Below are 23,233 nucleotides of genomic sequence, written 5' to 3'. Positions count from 1 at the left end.
AATATGCAAAAGAATAAAAAGATATTGAAAGGTATACCATGTTCTTAACATGAAAACAATTTCAACATGATAAACATGATAACAATTTCAGCACTTTCTTAATCTGTATTTTTATGTGATCCCAATGAAACTACCCATAGGATTTAAAATTAGAGAAGCTGATTCAAATTCTCCTACAGAAGAAAAATCAAGAACAAACAAGATTCTAAAAGGGGAAAATAATGAGGAAAAAACTGCTGTAGGAGATACTTAACCATATTATGAAGCTAGAGTAATTAAGAGTGCGGTGCTAATACATGAGTAGCCATAGCTGAAAAACAGAGTAAAGTCCAGAAATAGACCCCCCCAAATTTTTTTAAACCATAATAAAGGTGAATTTTCAAATTGGTGGAGAAAATATGGATTATTCAATGAATGATGTTGGGACATCTGGATGGTAAATCAGGAAGAAGGAAACACATTTGGATTAATATCTCACATTATACAATAGGAAAAATTCCAAATTGATCAAATATTTAAATTTTACAACCAAAACCATAAAAGCACTAGGGGAAAAAATGGAAGAACATTTTTATAATCTTAAAGTTGGAAAGGTCTTTCTACAGGTGAAGAAAAACCTCGAAGTCACAAAAGAAAATACTGATAAAACTCAACTCTGTAAAAATAAAAATGCACACGTGGAACAGCCACCCTATATCAAAAGATAAATGACAAACCTGGAAAAGTATTTCCAACTCATATTATATTCAAAACCCTAATTCCTTTCATGTCTAAGAAATAAAAACGACGACCAAAGAAAAAGAAGCTTGAACAAAGCATATCAAAAGATAGTTCATAGAAAGGAAAATCAAACAATTCTAAAAATGAGGAGGTATTCAACCTTGGCCCCAATGAGAAAAAATGCTAATCAAAGGTACAACAAGCTCTGAGTTTTCACCTGTCCCGTTGGCAATGAGCAAAAGTTTGAGAACTCACCGGGGTGATCTGCCAGGTCTTGAGCTGTCTTTCGACTCCATTCCCACCCTTCTAAACTCTGTGGTGCTGGAGCGGAGACTGCTCACCCCGTCTCTGCTTTGCCACCTGGCGCCTGCGCAGGCACTGCCAATAGGAGATGCCAGAGGGGAAGAGGGAGGCTGAAAGAAGAAGGGACTAGCTCCGCCCTCTCTGCTTCCTGTGCCGGTCCACGTTAGCCCAGCAACTGTTTCCAACTGCAGCGTCAGTGCTTCACCTTTGCAGCAGCAGAATCCAGTTTGTGGTTTTTTTCTAACACAGGAAGAGTCAGCCTGACCTTTCCTCCCTCCGTGAACCATCAGTAACCAATTAGCGCTCATTTCTCAGAAGTCCCCTTGGGGCCCATGGGGTCCCTCCTCCAAGCTCACAGCACCAGCTGAATAAAATCTTCCTCCGAAGAGGTCTGCATTTCAATATTGTAAGGTCCCTCCTCTAAACTGAAATACCGAGTGTTATGAAAGAGAAAATGTGACAGTAATAACATAGCAAAACAGGAGTGTCTATGCAGGAAATGGGTTCCCCCAGCATGGTCTGCCCACAGGACTAACATGCAATCTTCAACACACGTATGCTATGAAGAGGGTCCTCTGAGCATTTCTGAGCCAAACTAGAGGCTAAACTCTAGCAAATCTCTAATTCTCCCTTGATGACAGGATTTGTAACAGCCCAGGCTGAGGTTTGACCCGGTGTTTTCCATTAAACACTATCTCTGAAAGATATTCTTTTAAGGAAAAAAGCCTCATGCCAGGTACTTCTGGAATGCCACTCTAGTACCCTCTGTGGTCACCTCACTGGACCCCTCCCAGATGCACAGTTCCCCAATAGTACCTGCACCAGTCTGCCAAAAGCACTGAGAAGTCCTGCAGCACAGAAACCTGTTTCCTTTTGTTCACACCGCCTTTTATCAACCTCGGAAATCCTACGCCCCCCGCCCCGTCTTTTCACAATGAATAAGCTCTATTTTTATCCTAAAGCAGTTTTATGGGAAGGGCTTTGGAAAATGCTGTCCTAACAGTGGGTCACTTGGTCTAAGAGAGAGGACGGTCTTTTACTATAGCACAGACCACTGTCCGAGTTATCCAATTTATTTAAAAGCAAATGTTATAGACATAAATCAGGAAGATGATGCTTCTGTGTGGCTGGTAAATATATTCTGCAGGCAGGTACATATGCAGACAGAAAAGTTAGGCCTTTTGTAACAGCAGTTCAGGAACCAGAAATGTGGGGAAAAGGACATGATAAACGAACTCCACCAAAGCGACCCTAAAGTCCTGCTTTCCAGAAGAAAAGCCACTTGGTCATTTGTGATTAATTTACTAGCAGTGATAGAGCAATCTGTGCTTTAGGAACACAAAACAAACAAAAGAAAGAAAACAAAACAACAATAAAAACCCCACAAACAAACAGAAATGAAAACCCCCAGAAACTTGTGTTTTTAATAAAGAAATATTTAATCTTCAGCACAGATTCAACCATTGCACACGTGTGCTGAAAAAGTATAAAGCATAAAATGATTTCACCCCACATCCCAATAGTCCCTGTGCAACTGGGTTATGCCAACCTGAGCAGCACAATTTCAACTGCAGAGACTAACATCTTCTTACATTACCTCTCAAAGTGCGATGGTTATTATTCTCACTTATAGCTAGTGGGGGGAAAGGCCTACTTATTGCACATTCTTTTTAGGAATAGCACAAATAAGATACTTAGGTGAGCGTGATGTGAAAGAAGTCACATACAAGGGTAAGCTGGGATGAAGTGAGAGAGTGGCATGGACATATAGACACTACCAAATGTAAAATAGATAGCTAGTGGGAAGCAGCCGCATAGCACAGGGAGATCAGCTCGGTGCTGTGTGACCATCTAGAGGGGTGGGATAGGGAGGATGGGAGGGAGACACAAGAGGGAGGAGATATGGGGATATATGTATACATATAGCTGATTCACTTTGTTATACAGCAGAAACTAACACACCATTGTAAAGCAATTATACAATAAAGATGTTAAAAAAAAAGTCACATACAAATCCACTGAAATAATTTCCAAATGTGTACATCTCTCTTATTTAGTTTATAATGACCAGAATCATTACAAAAAAAAAAAAAAGTAGCGGTCAGTCCAAACTGACAGCTGTATTTGAGCTGAGTCTTTGAGTAGGGGTAAGATTTAATCTGGTGATAAAAAATGCAGGAAACATTCCGCTAGAAAAAAGTCATAAGTAAAATCTAAGATCTGATGATTAGTATAGTATGGACATGTGGAATAGACTAATGAGATGAGTATCATTTTATTTTATTATATTTTATTTTTTAGTATTCATTTTAGAGAGTAGTGGGAAGTAGCACTGAGTGGATGAGTGGAATTCAACTATGAAAGGTCTCTGAACCAGATACTGCAGGTCAAAGGGAGGAAATGGCAGTTCCTCAGCAAAGTAGTAGCATCACTGAAGCTCTGCCTAAGAGAAGATCAACCTGAAATTGATCTGTCTCTTGAGAGGGAGGGGAGAAGAGACATTAGGAAGGAGATGAGCAGAAATTCTCCTTCGGTGATTCATACATGAAGTAATTAAATCCTGCACAATGAGAATGGAATGAGAATGGAAAAGCAATGAGAATGTAAAAGATGGAAAGTGAAATTCTGGAACAATCTCAACGGCATTTAGAGAGTGATACTTCTTGTGTCTGATGCTTAACTCCAAAATGTTAACTTGGTCATGGGTCAAGTTTTAAGGGATGGGAGAATTACAATGTCATAATAAGGAGGTCATAAATTGGGCTTTAGACGTATTAAACTTGAAACGATAAGAGGATTTCTCAGATGAAATGCCTTGAAATCTCAGTGGGATTAGGCTTAGGTCAGCAAAATCCTGGGCTGGATTTGGCCACCACCAAAACAGAGGTGAGTGTGGACTTCCATTGAGGGTAATGGTCCTGAAAGTACAGCCCTGGGTATTGAGGATACTGACCAATATTTTTAGCTCCCTGGAAGAAATATCTCTTAGCTGCAGTGTGGATAAGCTGGATTACAAAACTGTGATCTGCTCAGGGGGTAACGTTGAAGAAAACGGGGGAGGCAGAGGGAGCTTCCACCTGTAGCGTACCACCCAATGTCAGAGATGAAGCAAGAGCCACACGCTGCCAGAAAATGTGCCTGGCTCCTCCAGCACTGGAGGAATTGCTTCCTCAGGTCATCTGTTTTTACTGGCTCTCTTCCCTGAGTGCTCTCTCTTTACGTCTTTTGGGAGATGAGGTCACCTCCCTCCCTATACTTCAACCCAGCTGAGGGAGCATCATCAGGCATATAAGATCTAACTTGGTGAAAGATCTAACTTTCTTGCAGAAAGCATTCCAAGCAGGTAAAAACATCATAAATATAATCTAAGAGTTGAGGTTGAGTATAGAATGGACGTGAGGAAGATATACTGAGCTGAGTATCCATTTTGGTGAGCAGAGGGAAGTAACACTGGGTGGATGAGTGGAATTCAACCACGGAGGGTGGCTGAACCTGATATCACAGGTCAAAGGGAGGAAAGGGCAGTTCCTCAACAAAGAAGCATAACCAAGCAGGACCCTCTGCGGCCTTCCCAGGTCAGACGTCCACCCCACCCCACCCAGTGTCCTCTGCCTGCCTCTTGTTTGTAGAAAAGCTTTAGTCTCCCAGGCCTCCCCTGAGTCTCAAAAGGCTGGCTCAAGATTTAATGATAAGGAAATGTGAAGATGTAGAAACACAGTACCCTTGCTGGGCGGGGAAACTGGTAACAATTTAGACTATAAACCAGCCACAGAGCAGAGTCACTGAACTCCCGGTTCCCTGAACAATATAGATAAAGGTTTGACACACATTCCCAAGTTGTTTTATAGGAAGCAGACCCCCACCAGTTGAAAATTGCTGATCTCAAGCATGTAGGCCCCACACCGGTTGAAACCAGAAGATGCTTGAAACTTCGCCTTGATGCCAACCAATCTAAGAATTGTGCACGAGCTGATCATGCACCCTCAATACTGCCTTTAAAACCTCCTAACCAGCAACTTGGAGGTGGTCTTAGGATATTATTCCACCATCTCCCCAGGTTGCCGGCCTCCTGAATAAAGTAAATTTTCCCACCAACTGTTGTCTCTCAAGTACTGGTCTTTTGAGCAGTAAGCAGCTGAACTTGGGTTCAGTACCGGCCTCCTCTGGTTATAGGAGTAGCATCACCAAGGCTCTACCCTGGGATGGGAATTGGCCTCCCTTGGGAAGGAAGAGGAAAATCCTTGCAAGTACATCCCGGGAATTGTTATGTGGGGACAAACCCAATGCCAGTGAAAAAAGAACCACATACAGCAATGCTGGGAAGCTACTTATTCAAAGTAAGTCCCACGAGATAAGCTCCAGTAGAGAAATGCCAAGGAGGCACTAAAATATGGCTGGAGCTATGTATCTCAGCACACCCCTAGTTAACATTGGGACTCCTCTGATTCTGGCAGAACTCACATAGAAGTGAGAAGAGCTGACAGGAACATGGGCCGCTAGTCATCTGGTAAACATCAGCCTGGATGGTTCTACTGTCCAAGGGTGAATAAACTGAAACAAAAATGTGTAACAGGTAGATAAAGGGAGTATGACTCTAAAGATTCAGGGAAAAGCATACTTTGAGCTACAGCAAATAATAGGAAAGTCTAAAGTGTATTTTGCATTCTGAATAAATGTCATAAATTCATGAAAGGCCTTGTGAGACCAGATGAAAGATGAGGTGGAAAAGAACATAAGAAACTTAATTTCAGAGGAAACTTAAATTCGGAGATAAGAAGAAACAGAATGAAATGCAAGTTGAAATAACAACAAAAATATAGCAAGAAAAACGAAAAGTCAACAATAGAAATAAAGTCTGCTTTGGAGTGAAAATTCAAATTAGAGAGGTAAAAAAGAAACAAAAAGCTCTCTAAGAATACAAAAGATAGGGTCAAAAGAAAAAGCAATGTGTGAAAATATGATAATTGTAGACAGTTTACCGTTATGAAAGAGGTATTTGTTTATCAGAGAAGGATTTTGTTCAAACACATTGAACAAAACAAGCCACTAATGGTGCCTTGGCCAAGAGAAAAGTTTATTTTTCCCTCCTGTAGCAAGAAGTCCAGAAATGACAAATCTGGGCTGGTAGGGCAGCTACCTTACCAGGACCCAACATTTTTTTAGCCCTTACTATACCATCTTTAGTGTGTGGCTCTCTTGCCCAGCTTGCAAGATGGCTGCTGGCACTCCAGCCACCATAACCACATTCCAGATTGAATATGGAGGAAAAGGAAGAGCAAATGCAGCACACCAAATGAGTCGGCTTCCCTTACAGAGCTTCCCCAGAGGCCCCCACCCAATGACTTCCAAATATATCTCACTGGACTCAGTTATGTCATATAACTACTTTTACCTGCATGGAAGACTGGGAAATAGAGCTTTTAAACTGAGACCATTCCAAAATTAAAACAGAGTTCTATGAGTAAAGAAAAAGGAGAGAGGGGATATCCGTTGACAAAGAGCAGCCTATAACAAAATTCCTGAGATGAATGACAAAGGAGCAGTGTCAAGTCACAAAAATATACAGATGAAGATTGTCCTGTGCTGATTTCTTCCAATGCAAATCAGAAGATTTCAACATGTTTCCAGTAAAGTCCAATAAAAACAATAGCAAGAAAGACCTATATTCCTGGATATCTTGGCAAAATGCTCTAATTCTATTTTTTAAATCCTAAAAGTATCCAAGCAATAAAATAAAAAAAAAAAGATTACCTAGAAAGAATATAAGTTGAGGCTATCCTCAAACTTATCCATGATCTCCAAAAGTAGAGAATCACAAAATAATATCTCAAGAGTCTTGGGGCAAAAGTTATTGCACAAAAATAATAGTCACAGTCCAAAAACTATTTATAGAAGGAAGGGAAATATACCCCCCAGAAATCAAAAGACTCAGAAAATAGCCACTTAAAACTTGCTTAAACATATGTTTTCCTTCCAAATCTATGAATAGGAAACTCATTCTGTTCATGTTTAAGAATAAATATATTCTGGATAGACCTAGACGAAGTAAGTCAGACAGAGAAAGACAAATATGATATCACTTATATATGGAATCTACACAAGAAATTGAATTCTTGTGTTTGAAATAACAGAAAAGCTCCCACTGGCCAACATTGGGTTAATTTGAGGATCAAAAAGAATCACAACTGTAATTGATTATATCACACTGAGTAAATAAAAATCTACTAGGACACAGTGATTTCTCTCCTCCCAAAAGAAGAGAGCAGAAAAAAAGGGAAAGCTCTTTTTCACAGAAGAATGGCAGCTAATAAAGGTGGAAGGAATTAGATCATTGGAAAGTCACGGATTTGCAGTCCCCGGTGGATAACGGATTCTGAGAAGGAAACAGTGGAGGATAAAACAACTAAGTGACAGGTTATTGGGAAACAGGAATTTGTCCCTATTATTAATTGTGAAGACCAACTGTAACTTTTGTTGCAGACATCTGAAGATCACCAGCTTAACCAGCAAGTCATCATAAATAAAATTAAAAGACATATTAAAACCACATCAAACATGATAGAGTTAATATCTATAATAATAAAGACTTCACACAAATTGGAAACAGGAGCACCAAGACCTTGCCTGGGGAGGAGGTGTTGGTAAAATACAGGTATAGAGGATTTACAGAAACAGCCTGACTGTCGCTTGGTCCCTTCACTGGAAGTGGATAGGATGACACCTGCCTGAGTGTCAGAACCCCAGCATCAGACACTTCATTAATCTGGGGTATTTTTCCCGTGAGGTACGCAGAGGGACCCAGGGCCCCAGGCCACTTTCCTTTTGCCTGCTATTCCTAGCCTGCAGCTTCGTGTCCTCGGCTGGAGGAAGTGGAAGGGCAAAGGGAAAAGGCTTGTGCCAACCGAGCCTGTTATTTTTCATCCAGAAAAAAACATCTTTCCCAGAAGTCACTCTCAGAGGAGTCACCTGGTCACAACTACCTACAGAGAGACAGCCTCTAGCACCCCTCTTTCCTTGACAAAACAGCAAAAATAAAATGGATAAATCATAGTACTTGGTACTGAATATTTGGAGATTGGCACCTCACAGACCGTTGGTATATGGCATATGTTGTTACAACTTTTCTGAAAAGCAACTCTTCAGTGTGTTTAAGGAAACCTCAATGTACCTCTAGATCCATCAGTTCTGCTTTGGGGAATCATTTCTATGGAAATAATGTGAAAGGCCATGAATGGTTTATGTACATTGATATTCAGGTTGAGAGACTGTCATTTTGAAATCCACTATTAAAACATTTACAGGTAAAATTTTAACAACAAAGACACATAAATAAGCAAACTTAGACTCTCCCAACTCTCCCCCATTATTCCATTATCCTTGTACTTTACTCTCTGATCACAGAAGGTGGAGTTTCTGAACCTTTCTTTCTGCCATGCTATTCACTCAAATGGACCTATTGTGGTTCCCTTCAATTTCCTGATTACTAGCTCTGACTCCTTCTCACCTCTTCTCTCCACTTTAGGGAAGCTATCAGAATGTAGAGGGCAACATTACAACTGTAGGACTAAGCACAAGTCTTCTCTGGTTGATTTCTTTATATTTTTGTCTTGAAATAATTATAGATTCATGGAAGATGCAGAGTACAGAGAACTTTGTGTGCTCTTTACCTACTTCCCCAATGGGAACTATCCTACAATATCAAAACAAGGAAATTGACATTGGTACAATCTACAGAGCTTATTCAGATGTCATCAGTTTTACAATGCACTCGTGTGTGTGAAGGTCCCTGTAATTTTATCACATGTATGGATTCGTGTAACTACCACCATGATCACAATATGGAGCTGTCTCATCACCACTAAGATCCCATGTATTGTTCTTTTATAGTCACATCCATTTCCCTGTCATCCTCGCCATCCATAAAAGCTGGCAACCACTAGTCTGTTCCCCACTTCTATAATTTTGTTATTTCAAGAATGTTACATAAATGCCATCATACATAATGTAACACTCTGAGATTGGTTTTTCCCACTGAGCCAAATTCCCTTGAGATTCATCCACGTTGTTACACTCATTCCTTTTTATTGTTGCGTAGTATTTCTGGGTATGGATGTGCCACAGTTGGTTTAGTTATCAACCTGCTGAACTACATTTGTGTTGCTTCCAGTTTTCAGCTATTACAAATAAAGTTGCTATGAACATTCACATACAGGATTTTGTGTGGACATTGGTTTTTGTTTCTCTGGGATAAATGCACAAGTGTAATTGCTGGGTCATATGATAATTAGTTTTAAAAGAAACTGACACACTCCTTTCCACATGGCTGTATTATTATAGGTTCCACCATAAACGTATAGTGATCCAAACTCTCTGCATCTTCACCAGCATTTGCCGTTGTCAATATTCTATTTTATTTTAGCCATTCTGATAGGTGCATATCATTATGGTTTTAATTGCATTTTCCTTAGTGGCTAATGATATTGAACATTTTTTTCATGTTTTACTTTTCCATTATTATATCTTATTTTGTGAAATGTCTGTTCATGACTTTTATCTATTTTCTATTGGGTTTTTAAATATTTACCATACAGTTTGATCCGTTTGTTAGTATTCTAGTTATGAATCCTTTGGCAGTTATATAGCTTGCAAATTATCTTCCAGTGATTGGTTATTAAAAGTATATAATTAGTGGGACTTCCCTAGTGACACAGTGGTTAAGAATCTGCCTGCCAATGCAGGGGACACGGGTTCAAGGCCTGGTCTGGGAAGATCCCACATGCCGCAGAGCAAATAAGCACATGAGCCACAACTACTGAGCCTGCACTCTAGAGCCAGCAAGCCACAACTACTGAAGCCTGCACGCCTAGAGCCCATGCTCTGCCACAAGAGAAGCCACTGCAATGAGCAGCCCGCGCACCACAACCAAGAGTAACATCTGCTCGCCACAACTAGAGAAAAACCACATGCAGCAACAAAGACCCAACACAGCCAGAAATAATAAATAAATAAATAAATAAATAAATAAATTTATTTTTTAAAAAGTATCTAATTAGGGAAGGCCTTTGGGAATGGTGGAGCTAGGGCCTATGAAAATATTTTCCTTCGTAAAACCCATGAGAACACTGACAAATATTCTAAATCAACTTTTCGAGAACTCTTGAAATTAACCAGAACACATAAACAACTCTTACAACTTGACAACAAAAAGACAATAACCCACTTAAAAATGGTTAAGTGATTTGAATAGTTATTTCTCTGAAGACTACATAAAAATGGCCAATAATTACATGAAATGATGCTCAACATTGCTAGTCATTTAGATAATTCAAATCACAACCACAATGAAATTGCAGTAAACACACCCAGTAAAATGGCTACATTTTTTCAAAAGACAGTAACATATATTAGTGAGGATGTGATGAAACTGGAATCTTCATACACCAGTGGGGGGATGTAAAATGGTGCAGCCACTTGGGAAAAAAGTCTGGCAATTCCTCAGAAACCTAAACATAAAGTTACCATATAACACAGCAATTCCATTCCTAGGTATATACACAAAAACTTTTTTTTGAAGTATAGTTGATTTATAATGTTTCAGGTGTACAGTAGAGTGATTTAGTTTTATATATATATATATAACTTTTACAGTTATATATATATAAAACTTTTTCAGATTCTTTTCCATTATAGGTTATTACAACTATATTCAACTATATTGAATATAGTTCCCTGAGCTATACAGTAGGTCCTTCTTGGTTATCTATTTTACATATAGTAGCTTACAAAAACTTGTACATGAATATTCACAGCAGCATTATTCACAATAACTAAAAAGTGAAAACAACACAAATGTCCACCAACTGATGACTGGATAAACAAAATGTGGTGTATCTATACAATGGAATATTATTAGCCATACAAGGAACAAAGCACAGACATATCTACAACATGAACGAACCTTGAAAAGTTATGCTAAGAGAAAGAAGGCAGACAAAAAAGGACACATATTTGTATGAGTCCATTTATATGAAATGTCCAGAGTAGGCAAATTGATAGAGACAGAAAGTAGATTAGTAGTTACCACGAGCTGGGGGAAAGGAAGATTGAGGTGTGACCTTTAATGGGTATGAGGTTTCCTTCTGAGGTAATGAAATATTCTGGAATTAGTGGTGGTGTTTGTACAACTTTGTGAATATAATAAAAACCACTAAATTGTACACTTAATATTTTTTTACTTTAACATTCATTTAATCAAACTAAAGGAAACACATATATTTAGAGAGTTTCACTAAGAGTAGTAGAGTAGGTAGGCTCAGAGTTTCTCTTTAAAGTCAATAGCTCTTTGTCTTCACAGAAATGATGGGCAGGGCGGGGGCTGGTGCCCATGGATCCTAAACCAGCAGGACAGGTTGCCATGTTAACAGCCCAAATGAGTCCTCGAGGAGTTTGGGGGGCTTCAAAATTTGTCCTCTTCATATGCTCATGTAAACAGTCTCAAGTATTATGAGCTACAGTTCAACAAAGCCTCTGACAGAATTGGTTACCAGAGATGGGCAAGCCTGGTTGGTCCCACAGAAGGAGCTGGCATCTGGACCAAGCTGGTCGTCCCTGACCCCAGGAAAGAGCTGCTCAGTTCTCTGAGCTGCTTTACAGGGGCAAACGCCCTGGGAAACGCTCCCCTCGGTGGAGGTACAGGAAGTTACAGGCCACATATATGGGGAAAACCACGTCTTGGTTTTCCAGGTTCATTACCTCTAGCTCTTGATTCTGTCTCAGGGAAAGCAACTGGTATTCTGTGTCCTTCCTGAAAACGGCTCTCCCATCCCTGTCCAAGGAGAACAGGCGCAGGCGGAACGCGACCGTTCTCCTCCCGAGGAGACTGACCCCGAAGCTGCGGGACTTTTTCCGTGCGCTGCACCGGCAAATGATGCGCTGGTTGGCGTAGCGCAGCACCAGGTCCCAGAAGAATTTGAAGCCTTCCCACCGCCAGCTGCACAGCTCGTCCCTGTGGAGCTGGCTCCCGCACCGCATGCTTCTCCCCTGGGGGTCGGACACGTAGACGCCCATGGGCCGGACAATTCTGGTCTGCTCAGCCCGGAGGGGGCCAAGGCAATGCTCACTGTACAAGGGACACAACCAAGAGGGAGGGATCAGCGCATCCTGGTGGATGACGTGTGCTGACATCGGGTCGCACATTATGTAGGCAAGCCGCAGCTGCTGGAACACTGGCACGAAGGCTCTGCCCTGCTCGGTCTCCAGGAAAGGGGTGCCCTCCGAATCCCTCCTGGACCTGGCAAACCATGAGTTGGTGTCAGGCAATAGGGCACTGCGCGGGCCCCTCCATGTCGGCTGCAGCTGCAAGAACGTCCACGTTTTCAGCACGATGTACACGTTCATCTCCACCCCCATCACAAAGAGCCGTGAAGAGGCAACGACCTCTTTCATCAGATCCAGGCGGACTTCTCGCAATAGCCCCTCACTACACAGGGTCATCATGTTGTCCAGCAGCCACTGAAGACACACGGTCCTGATGGTCTGGAGTCCGTAGCTTTCAGCAGAGTAGTAGTAGCTGCACACGGTCTGGGCACTGACAGTCTCCTTCATGACCTCCCCGCACCGCTGAATCACCTGGTCCAGCTGCAGCATGCTGGCTGTGGCCAGGATGGCGACGACTCGACCGGGTGGGATGAGAATGGAGCCTCGGTACAGGGAACCTAAAGCCTCGTGCAGTGCCTCGCGATCAATGTTCTCGTCAGGCATCTGCAACTCTATAGTATCCATGTTTGTCTCCTGCCAAGCGCCACTGAACATGCTAGCAAAGAACCCTGACTGGCACAAGTAGACCCTATGCAAGTTCCACTCCTCCCCCAGTGCGCAGATCCGCACGTCGCTCCCTTCTCCTCTCAGGAAGAGTGCCTCATAAATGGACCCTGAATGATCTTTAGCACGTTTCCGGCGGGGCTCTTTTGTGAGCGGCCCCCCTGGGCCTGTCTTCCGCTTGCGGCTCCTCTGACGGGCGGCGGGTCTGGCCTTTTCACTCTCCTTCCCTTCCTTTCTCTCTGCCGCTACTGCCTCCTCGGCCTCCTCCATCCCCGCACTGGCACCTGGCTCCTCTGGGGCACGCCCCCACCAGTGCCATGGCATCCGACTGCTTCGTGCTCCCATGGCCTATACCTCAGTGGTGCAGTGGCCAAGCTTCCTCTCCAGGCGCCGTTGCCGCGGGCACGAGCTCAGCCCAGAGTGATGCTGGGTACTATGACGTTTGCTCTAACGGTCTCTCCAGAGGACGACGCCACGCTAAGCCACACCCACTAGGCCCCACCCCGCCGGGTAAGGGCACTCCGTACCAGGGATTCCACTCTGTTTATCTTTCCCTCCTGGGATGATTGCTCTCGGGCTCCCTTCATAGGATGATGGTGGAACAGAGGCCTTTGTGTGCGAATTTTACCCATTAATTTCAAGAACACAATTCGCTCTTGCCCATCTAAAACAGTTAGTGATTAGTCCTTTATGGAGAATTACATCTTGGTCCCAGCCCTGTCCTCTAGGCACCTTAATTTCCATAATTAACTTCTTATTTATTTATTTATTTTTAATTAATTTTATTTTTATATTTTTTATTAGTTCCTGCTTTACAACAAAGTGAATCAGTTATACATATACATCTGTTCCCATATCCCTTCCCTCTAGCGTCTCCCTCCCTCCCACTCTCCCTATCCCACCTCTCCAGGAGGTCACAAAGCACCCAGCTGATCTCCCTGTGCTATGCGGCTGCTTCCCACTAGCTATCTACCTTACGTTTGGTAGTGTATGTATGTCCATGCCTCTCTCTCGCTTTGTCACAGCTTACCCTTCCTCCTCCCCATATCCTCAAGTCCATTCTCAAGTAGATCTGTGTCTTTATTCCTGTTTTAACCCTAGGTTCTTCCTGACATTTTTTTCCTTAAATTCCATATATATGTGTTAGCATACGGTATTTGTCTTTCTCTTTCCGACTTACTTCACGCTGTATGACAGACTCTAGGTCTATCCACCTCATTACAAATAGCTCCGTTTCGTTTCTTTGTATGGCTGAGTAATATTCCATTGTATATATGTGCCACATCTTCTTTACCCATTCATCCGATGATGGACACTTAGGTTGTTTCCAGCTCCGGGCTATTGTGAATAGAGCTGCAATGAACATTTTGGTACATGTCTCTTTTTGAATTATGGTTTTCTCAGGGTATATGCCTAGTAGTGGGATTGCTGGGTCATATGGTAGTTCTATGTTTAGTTTTGTAAGGAACCTCCATACTGTTCTCCATCTTTAATGTTACACCATCTTTAGTGTGTGGCTCTCTTCCCCAGCTTGCAAGATGGCTGCTGGCACTCCAGCCACCATAACCACATTCCAGATTGAATATGGAGGAAAAGGAAGAGCAAATGCAGCATACCAAATGATTCAGCTTCCCTTAGAGAGCTTCCCCAGAGGCCCCCACCCAATGACTTCCAAATATATCTCACTGGACTCAGTTATGTCATATAACTACTTTTACCTGCATGGAAGACTGGGAAATAGAGCTTTTAAACTGAGACCATTCCAAAATTAAAACAGAGTTCTATGAGTAAAGAAAAAGGAGAGAGGGGATATCCGTTGACAAAGAGCAGCCTATAACAAAATTCCTGAGATGAATGACAAAGGAGCAGTGTCAAGTCACAAAAATATACAGATGAAGATTGTCCTGTGCTGATTTCTTCCAATGCAAATCAGAAGATTTCAACATGTTTCCAGTAAAGTCCAATAAAAACAATAGCAAGAAAGACCTATATTCCTGGATATCTTGGCAAAATGCTCTAATTCTATTTTTTAAATCCTAAAAGTATCCAAGCAATAAAATTTAAAAAAAAGATTACATAGAAATAATATAAATTGAGGCTATCCTCACACTTATCCATGATCTCCAAAAGTAGAGAATCACAAAATAATATCTCAAGAGTCTTGGGGCAAAAGTTATTACACAAAAGTAATAGTCACAGTCCAAAAACTATTTATAGAAGTAAGAGAAATATACCCTCCAGAAATCAAAACACTCAGAAAATAGCCACTTAAAAACTTGCTTAAACATATGTTTTCCTTCCAAATCTATGAATAGGAAACTCATTCTGTTCATGTTTAAGAATAAATATATTCTGGATAGACCTAGACGAAGTAAGTCAGACAGAGAAAGACAAATATGATATCACTTATATATGGAATCTACACAAGAAATTGAATTCTTGTGTTTGAAATAACAGAAAAGCTCCCACTGGCCAACATTGGGTTAATTTGAGGATCAAAAAGAATCACAACTGTAATTGATTATATCACACTGAGTAAATAAAAATCTACTAGGACACAGTGATTTCTCTCCTCCCAAAAGAAGAGAGCAGAAAAAAAGGGAAAGCTCTTTTTCACAGAAGAATGGCAGCTAATAAAGGTGGAAGGAATTAGATCATTGGAAAGTCACGGATTTGCAGTCCCCGGTGGATAACGGATTCTGAGAAGGAAACAGTGGAGGATAAAACAACTAAGTGACAGGTTATTGGGAAACAGGAATTTGTCCCTATTATTAATTGTGAAGACCAACTGTAACTTTTGTTGCAGACATCTGAAGATCACCAGCTTAACCAGCAAGTCATCATAAATAAAATTAAAAGACACATTACAACCACATCAAATATGATAGAGTTAATATCTATAATAATAAAGACTTCATACAAATGGGAAAATGAAGCACCAAGACCTTGCCTGGGGAGGAGGTGTTGGTAAAATACAGGTATAGAGGATTTACAGAAACAGCCTGACTGTCCCTTTGTCCCTTCACTGGAAGTGGATAGGATGGCACCTGCCTGAGTGTGAGAACCCCAGCATCAGACACTTCATAATCTGGGGTATTTTTCCCGTGAGGTACGCAGAGGGACCCAGGACCCCAGGCCACTTTCCTTTTGCCTGCTATTCCTAGCCTGCAGCTTCCTGTCCTCGGCTGGAAGAAGTGGAAGGGCAAAGGGAAAAGACTTGTGCCAACCGAGCCTGTTATTTTTCATCCAGAATTCAGTTTCTTTCCCAGAAGTCACTCTCAGAGGAGTCACCTGGTCACAACTACCTACAGAGAGACAGCCTCCAGCACCCCTCTTTCCTTGACAAAAGAGCAAAAGTAAAGTAGATAAATCATAGTACTTGGTACTGAATATTTGGAGATTGGCACCTCACAGACCGTTGGTATATGGCATATGTCGTTACAACTTTTCTGAAAAGCAACTCTTCAGTGTGTTTAAGGAAACCTCAATGTACCTCTAGATCCATCAGTTCTGCTTTGGGGAATCATTTCTATGGAAATAATGTGAAATGCAATGAATGGTTTATGTACATTGATATTCAGGTTGAGAGACTGTCATTTTGAAATCCACTATTAAAACATTTACAGGGTAAAATTTTAACAACAAAGACACATAAATAAGCAAACTTAGACTCTCCCAACTCTCCCCCATTATTCCATTATCCTTGTACTTTACTCTCTGATCACAGAAGGTGGAGTTTCTGAACCTTTCTTTCTGCCATGCTATTCACTCAAATGGATCTATTGTGGTTCCTTTCAATTTCCTGATTACTAGCTCTGACTCCTTCTCACCTCTTCTCTCCACTTTAGGGAAGCTATCAGAATGTAGAGGGCAACATTACAACTGTAGGACTAAGCACAAGTCTTCTCTGGTTGATTTCTTTATATTTTTGTCTTGAAATAATTATAGATTCATGGAAGATGCAGGGAGTACAGAGAACTTTGTGTGCTCTTTACCTACTTCCCCAATGGGAACTATCCTACAATATCAAAACAAGGAAATTGACATTGGTACAATCTACAGAGCTTATTCAGATGTCATCAGTTTTACAATGCACTCGTGTGTGTGAAGGTCCGTGTCATTTTATCACGTGTATGGATTCGTGTAACTACCACCATGATCACAATATGGAGCTGTCTCATCACCACTAAGATCCCATGTATTGTTCTTTTATAGTCACATCCATTTCCCTGTCATCCTCGCCATCCATAAAAGCTGGCAACCACTAATCTGTTCCCCACTTCTATAATTTTGTTATTTCAAGAATGTTACATAAATGCCATCATACATAATGTAACACTCTGAGATTGGTTTTTCCCACTGAGACAAATTCCCTTGAGATTCATCCACGTTGTTACACGCATTCCTGTTTCTTGTTGCATAGTATTTCTGGGTGTGGATGTGCCACAGCTGGTTTAGTTATCAACCTGCTGAACTACATTTGTGTTGCTTCCAGTTTTCAGCTATTACAAATAAAGTTGCTATGAACATTCACATATAGGATTTTGTGTGGACATTGGTTTTTGTTTCTCTGGGATAAATGCACGAGTGTAATTGCTGGGTCATATGATAATTAGTTTTAAAAAAAACTGACACACTCCTTTCCACACGGCTGTATTATTATAGGTTCCACCATAGACATATAGTGATCCAAACTCTCTGCATCTTCACCAGCATTTGCCGTTGTCAATATTCTATTTTATTTTAGCCATTCTGATAGGTGCATATCATTATGGTTTTAATTGCATTTTCCTTAGTGGCTAATGATATTGAACATTTTTTTCATGTTTTACTTTTCCATTATTATATCTTATTTTGTGAAATGTCTGTTCATGACTTTTATCTATTTTCTATTGGGTTTTTAAATATTTACCATACAGTTTGATCCGTTTGTTAGTATTCTAGTTATGAATCCTTTGGCAGTTATATAGCTTGCAAATTATCTTCCAGTGATTGGTTATTAAAAGTATATAATTAGTGGGACTTCCCTAGTGACACAGTGGTTAAGAATCTGCCTGCCAATGCAGGGGACACGGGTTCAAGCCCTGGTCTGGGAAGATCCCACATGCCACAGAGCAACTAAGCCCATGAGCCACAACTACTGAGCCTGCACTCTAGAGCCAGCAAGCCACAACTACTGAAGCCTGCACGCCTAGAGCCCATGCTCTGCCACAAGAGAAGCCACTGCAATGAGAAGCCCGCGCACCACAACCAAGAGTAGCCCCTGCTCGCCACAACTAGAGAAAAACCACATGCAGCAACAAAGACCCAACACAGCCAGAAATAATAAATAAATAAATAAATAAATTTATTTATTTTTTAAAAAGTATCTAATTAGGGAAGGCCTTTGGGAATGGTGGAGCTAGGGCCTATGAAAATATTTTCCTTCATGAAAGCCATGAGAACACTGACAAATATTCTAAATCAACTTTTCGAGAACTCTGGAAATTAACCAGAACACGTAAACAACTCTTACAACTTGACGATAAAAAGACAATAACCCACTTAAAAATGGTTAAGTGATTTGAATAGTTATTTCTCTGAAGACTACATAAAAATGGCCAATAAGTACATGAAATGATGCTCAACATTGCTAGTCATTTAGATAATTCAAATCACAACCACAATGAAATCGCAGTAAACACACCCAGTAAAATGGCTACATTTTTTTAAAAGACAGGAACACATATTAGTGAGGATGTGATGAAACTGGAATCTTCATACACCAGTGGTGGGAATGTAAAATGGTGCAGCCACTTGGGAAAAAAGTCTGGCAATTCCTCAGAAACCTAAACATAAAGTTACCATATAACACAGCAATTCCATTCCTAGGTATATACACAAAAACTTTTTTTTGAAGTATAGTTGATTTATAATGTTTCAGGTGTACAGTAGAGTGATTTAGTTTTATATATATATATATAACTTTTACAGTTATATATATATAAAACTTTTTCAGATTCTTTTCCATTATAGGTTATTACAACTATATTCAACTATATTGAATATAGTTCCCTGTGCTATACAGTAGGTCCTTCTTGGTTATCTATTTTACACATAGTAGCTTACAAAAACTTGTACATGAATATTCACAGCAGCATTATTCACAATAACTAAAAAGTGAAAACAACACAAATGTCCACCAACTGATGACTGGATAAACAAAATGTGGTGTATCTATACAATGGAATATTATTAGCCATACAAGGAACAAAGCACAGACATATCTACAACATGAACGAACCTTGAAAAGTTATGCTAAGAGAAAGAAGGCAGACAAAAAAGGACACATATTTGTATGAGTCCATTTATATGAAATGTCCAGAGTAGGCAAATTGATAGAGACAGAAAGTAGATTAGTAGTTACCACGAGCTGGGGGAAAGGAAGATTGAGGAGTGACCTTTAATGGGTATGAGGTTTCCTTCTGAGGTGATGAAATATTCTGGAATTAGTGGTGGTGTTTGTACAACTTTGTGAATATAATAAAAACCACTAAATTGTACACTTAATATTTTTTTACTTTAACATTCATTTAATCAAACTAAAGGAAACACATATATTTAGAGAGTTTCACTAAGAGTAGTAGAGTAGGTAGGCTCAGAGTTTCTCTTTAAAGTCAATAGCTCTTTGTCTTCACAGAAATGATGGGCAGGGCGGGGGCTGGTGCCCATGGATCCTAAACCAGCAGGACAGGTTGCCATGTTAACAGCCCAAATGAGTCCTCGAGGAGTTTGGGGGGCTTCAAAATTTGTCCTCTTCATATGCTCATGTAAACAGTCTCAAGTATTATGAGCTACAGTTCAACAAAGCCTCTGACAGAATTGGTTACCAGAGATGGGCAAGCCTGGTTGGTCCCACAGAAGGAGCTGGCATCTGGACCAAGCTGGTCGTCCCTGACCCCAGGAAAGAGCTGCTCAGTTCTCTGAGCTGCTTTACAGGGGCAAACGCCCTGGGAAACGCTCCCCTCGGTGGAGGTACAGGAAGTTACAGGCCACATATATGGGGAAAACCACGTCTTGGTTTTCCAGGTTCATTACCTCTAGCTCTTGATTCTGTCTCAGGGAAAGCAACTGGTATTCTGTGTCCTTCCTGAAAACGGCTCTCCCATCCCTGTCCAAGGAGAACAGGCGCAGGCGGAACGCGACCGTTCTCCTCCCGAGGAGACTGACCCCGAAGCTGCGGGACTTTTTCCGTGCGCTGCACCGGCAAATGATGCGCTGGTTGGCGTAGCGCAGCACCAGGTCCCAGAAGAATTTGAAGCCTTCCCACCGCCAGCTGCACAGCTCGTCCCTGTGGAGCTGGCTCCCGCACCGCATGCTTCTCCCCTGGGGGTCGGACACGTAGACGCCCATGGGCCGGACAATTCTGGTCTGCTCAGCCCGGAGGGGGCCAAGGCAATGCTCACTGTACAAGGGACACAACCAAGAGGGAGGGATCAGCGCATCCTGGTGGATGACGTGTGCTGACATCGGGTCGCACATTATATAGGCAAGCCGCAGCTGCTGGAACACTGGCACGAAGGCTCTGCCCTGCTCGGTCTCCAGGAAAGGGGTGCCCTCCGAATCCCTCCTGGACCTGGCAAACCATGAGTTGGTGTCAGGCAATAGGGCACTGCGCGGGCCCCTCCATGTCGGCTGCAGCTGCAAGAACGTCCACGTTTTCAGCACGATGTACACGTTCATCTCCACCCCCATCACAAAGAGCCGTGAAGAGGCAACGACCTCTTTCATCAGATCCAGGCGGACTTCTCGCAATAGCCCCTCACTACACAGGGTCATCATGTTGTCCAGCAGCCACTGAAGACACACGGTCCTGATGGTCTGGAGTCCGTAGCTTTCAGCAGAGTAGTAGTAGCTGCACACGGTCTGGGCACTGACAGTCTCCTTCATGACCTCCCCGCACCGCTGAATCACCTGGTCCAGCTGCAGCATGCTGGCTGTGGCCAGGATGGCGACGACTCGACCGGGTGGGATGAGAATGGAGCCTCGGTACAGGGAACCTAAAGCCTCGTGCAGTGCCTCGCGATCAATGTTCTCGTCAGGCATCTGCAACTCTATAGTATCCATGTTTGTCTCCTGCCAAGCGCCACTGAACATGCTAGCAAAGAACCCTGACTGGCACAAGTAGACCCTATGCAAGTTCCACTCCTCCCCCAGTGCGCAGATCCGCACGTCGCTCCCTTCTCCTCTCAGGAAGAGTGCCTCATAAATGGACCCTGAATGATCTTTAGCACGTTTCCGGCGGGGCTCTTTTGTGAGCGGCCCCCCTGGGCCTGTCTTCCGCTTGCGGCTCCTCTGACGGGCGGCGGGTCTGGCCTTTTCACTCTCCTTCCCTTCCTTTCTCTCTGCCGCTACTGCCTCCTCGGCCTCCTCCATCCCCGCACTGGCACCTGGCTCCTCTGGGGCACGCCCCCACCAGTGCCATGGCATCCGACTGCTTCGTGCTCCCATGGCCTATACCTCAGTGGTGCAGTGGCCAAGCTTCCTCTCCAGGAGCCGTTGCCGCGGGCACGAGCTCAGCCCAGAGTGATGCTGGGTACTATGACGTTTGCTCTAACGGTCTCTCCAGAGGACGACGCCACGCTAAGCCACACCCACTAGGCCCCACCCCGCCGGGTAAGGGCACTCCGTACCAGGGATTCCACTCTGTTTATCTTTCCCTCCTGGGATGATTGTTCTCGGGCTCCCTTCATAGGATGATGGTGGAACAGAGGCCTTTGTGTGCGAATTTTACCCATTAATTTCAAGAACACAATTCGCTCTTGCCCATCTAAAACAGTTAGTGATTAGTCCTTTATGGAGAATTACATCTTGGTCCCAGCCCTGTCCTCTAGGCACCTTAATTTCCATAATTAACTTCTTATTTATTTATTTATTTTTAATTAATTTTATTTTTATATTTTTTATTAGTTCCTGCTTTACAACAAAGTGAATCAGTTATACATATACATCTGTTCCCATATCCCTTCCCTCTAGCGTCTCCCTCCCTCCCACTCTCCCTATCCCACCTCTCCAGGAGGTCACAAAGCACCCAGCTGATCTCCCTGTGCTATGCGGCTGCTTCCCACTAGCTATCTACCTTACGTTTGGTAGTGTATGTATGTCCATGCCTCTCTCTCGCTTTGTCACAGCTTACCCTTCCTCCTCCCCATATCCTCAAGTCCATTCTCAAGTAGATCTGTGTCTTTATTCCTGTTTTAACCCTAGGTTCTTCCTGACATTTTTTTCCTTAAATTCCATATATATGTGTTAGCATACGGTATTTGTCTTTCTCTTTCCGACTTACTTCACGCTGTATGACAGACTCTAGGTCTATCCACCTCATTACAAATAGCTCCGTTTCGTTTCTTTGTATGGCTGAGTAATATTCCATTGTATATATGTGCCACATCTTCTTTACCCATTCATCCGATGATGGACACTTAGGTTGTTTCCAGCTCCGGGCTATTGTGAATAGAGCTGCAATGAACATTTTGGTACATGTCTCTTTTTGAATTATGGTTTTCTCAGGGTATATGCCTAGTAGTGGGATTGCTGGGTCATATGGTAGTTCTATGTTTAGTTTTGTAAGGAACCTCCATACTGTTCTCCATCTTTAATGTTACACCATCTTTAGTGTGTGGCTCTCTTCCCCAGCTTGCAAGATGGCTGCTGGCACTCCAGCCACCATAACCACATTCCAGATTGAATATGGAGGAAAAGGAAGAGCAAATGCAGCACACCAAATGAGTCGGCTTCCCTTACAGAGCTTCCCCAGAGGCCCCCACCCAATGACTTCCAAATATATCTCACTGGACTCAGTTATGTCATATAACTACTTTTACCTGCATGGAAGACTGGGAAATAGAGCTTTTAAACTGAGACCATTCCAAAATTAAAACAGAGTTCTATGAGTAAAGAAAAAGGAGAGAGGGGATATCCGTTGACAAAGAGCAGCCTATAACAAAATTCCTGAGATGAATGACAAAGGAGCAGTGTCAAGTCACAAAAATATACAGATGAAGATTGTCCTGTGCTGATTTCTTCCAATGCAAATCAGAAGATTTCAACATGTTTCCAGTAAAGTCCAATAAAAACAATAGCAAGAAAGACCTATATTCCTGGATATCTTGGCAAAATGCTCTAATTCTATTTTTTAAATCCTAAAAGTATCCAAGCAATAAAATAAAAAAAAAAGATTACCTAGAAAGAATATAAGTTGAGGCTATCCTCAAACTTATCCATGATCTCCAAAAGTAGAGAATCACAAAATAATATCTCAAGAGTCTTGGGGCAAAAGTTATTGCACAAAAATAATAGTCACAGTCCAAAAACTATTTATAGAAGGAAGGGAAATATACCCCCCAGAAAT

General features: G+C 42.0%; 3 protein-coding genes across 4 annotated transcripts in view; all 3 read right to left on the bottom strand.

The window, feature by feature from the left end:
• HECW1 (HECT, C2 and WW domain containing E3 ubiquitin protein ligase 1) overlaps positions 1 to 23,233 on the bottom strand; it is a gene marked incomplete at both ends in the record, with an annotated part of 620,984 nt that overhangs the window by 452,876 nt on the left and 144,875 nt on the right. The gene's annotated exons all lie outside the window — the stretch shown is intronic.
• LOC307057922 (germ cell-less protein-like 1) lies at positions 11,671 to 13,188 on the bottom strand (the record flags this gene model as incomplete). Its single annotated transcript, XM_079711228.1, has 1 exon — positions 11,671 to 13,188. The coding sequence occupies one exon, from the start codon at positions 13,186 to 13,188 to the stop codon at positions 11,671 to 11,673; it is 1,518 nt and encodes a 505-aa protein (XP_079567354.1).
• On the bottom strand, positions 19,816 to 21,333 carry LOC307057921 (germ cell-less protein-like 1; the record flags this gene model as incomplete). Its single annotated transcript, XM_079711227.1, has 1 exon — positions 19,816 to 21,333. The coding sequence occupies one exon, from the start codon at positions 21,331 to 21,333 to the stop codon at positions 19,816 to 19,818; it is 1,518 nt and encodes a 505-aa protein (XP_079567353.1).

The sequence above is a fragment of the Hyperoodon ampullatus genome, assembly GCF_949752795.1.
Source record: "Hyperoodon ampullatus genome assembly, chromosome: 9".
NCBI lineage: Eukaryota > Metazoa > Chordata > Mammalia > Artiodactyla > Ziphiidae > Hyperoodon > Hyperoodon ampullatus.
Note: the sequence above shows the minus strand (reverse complement) of the source record. Positions and strands in the feature narration are given on the sequence as shown.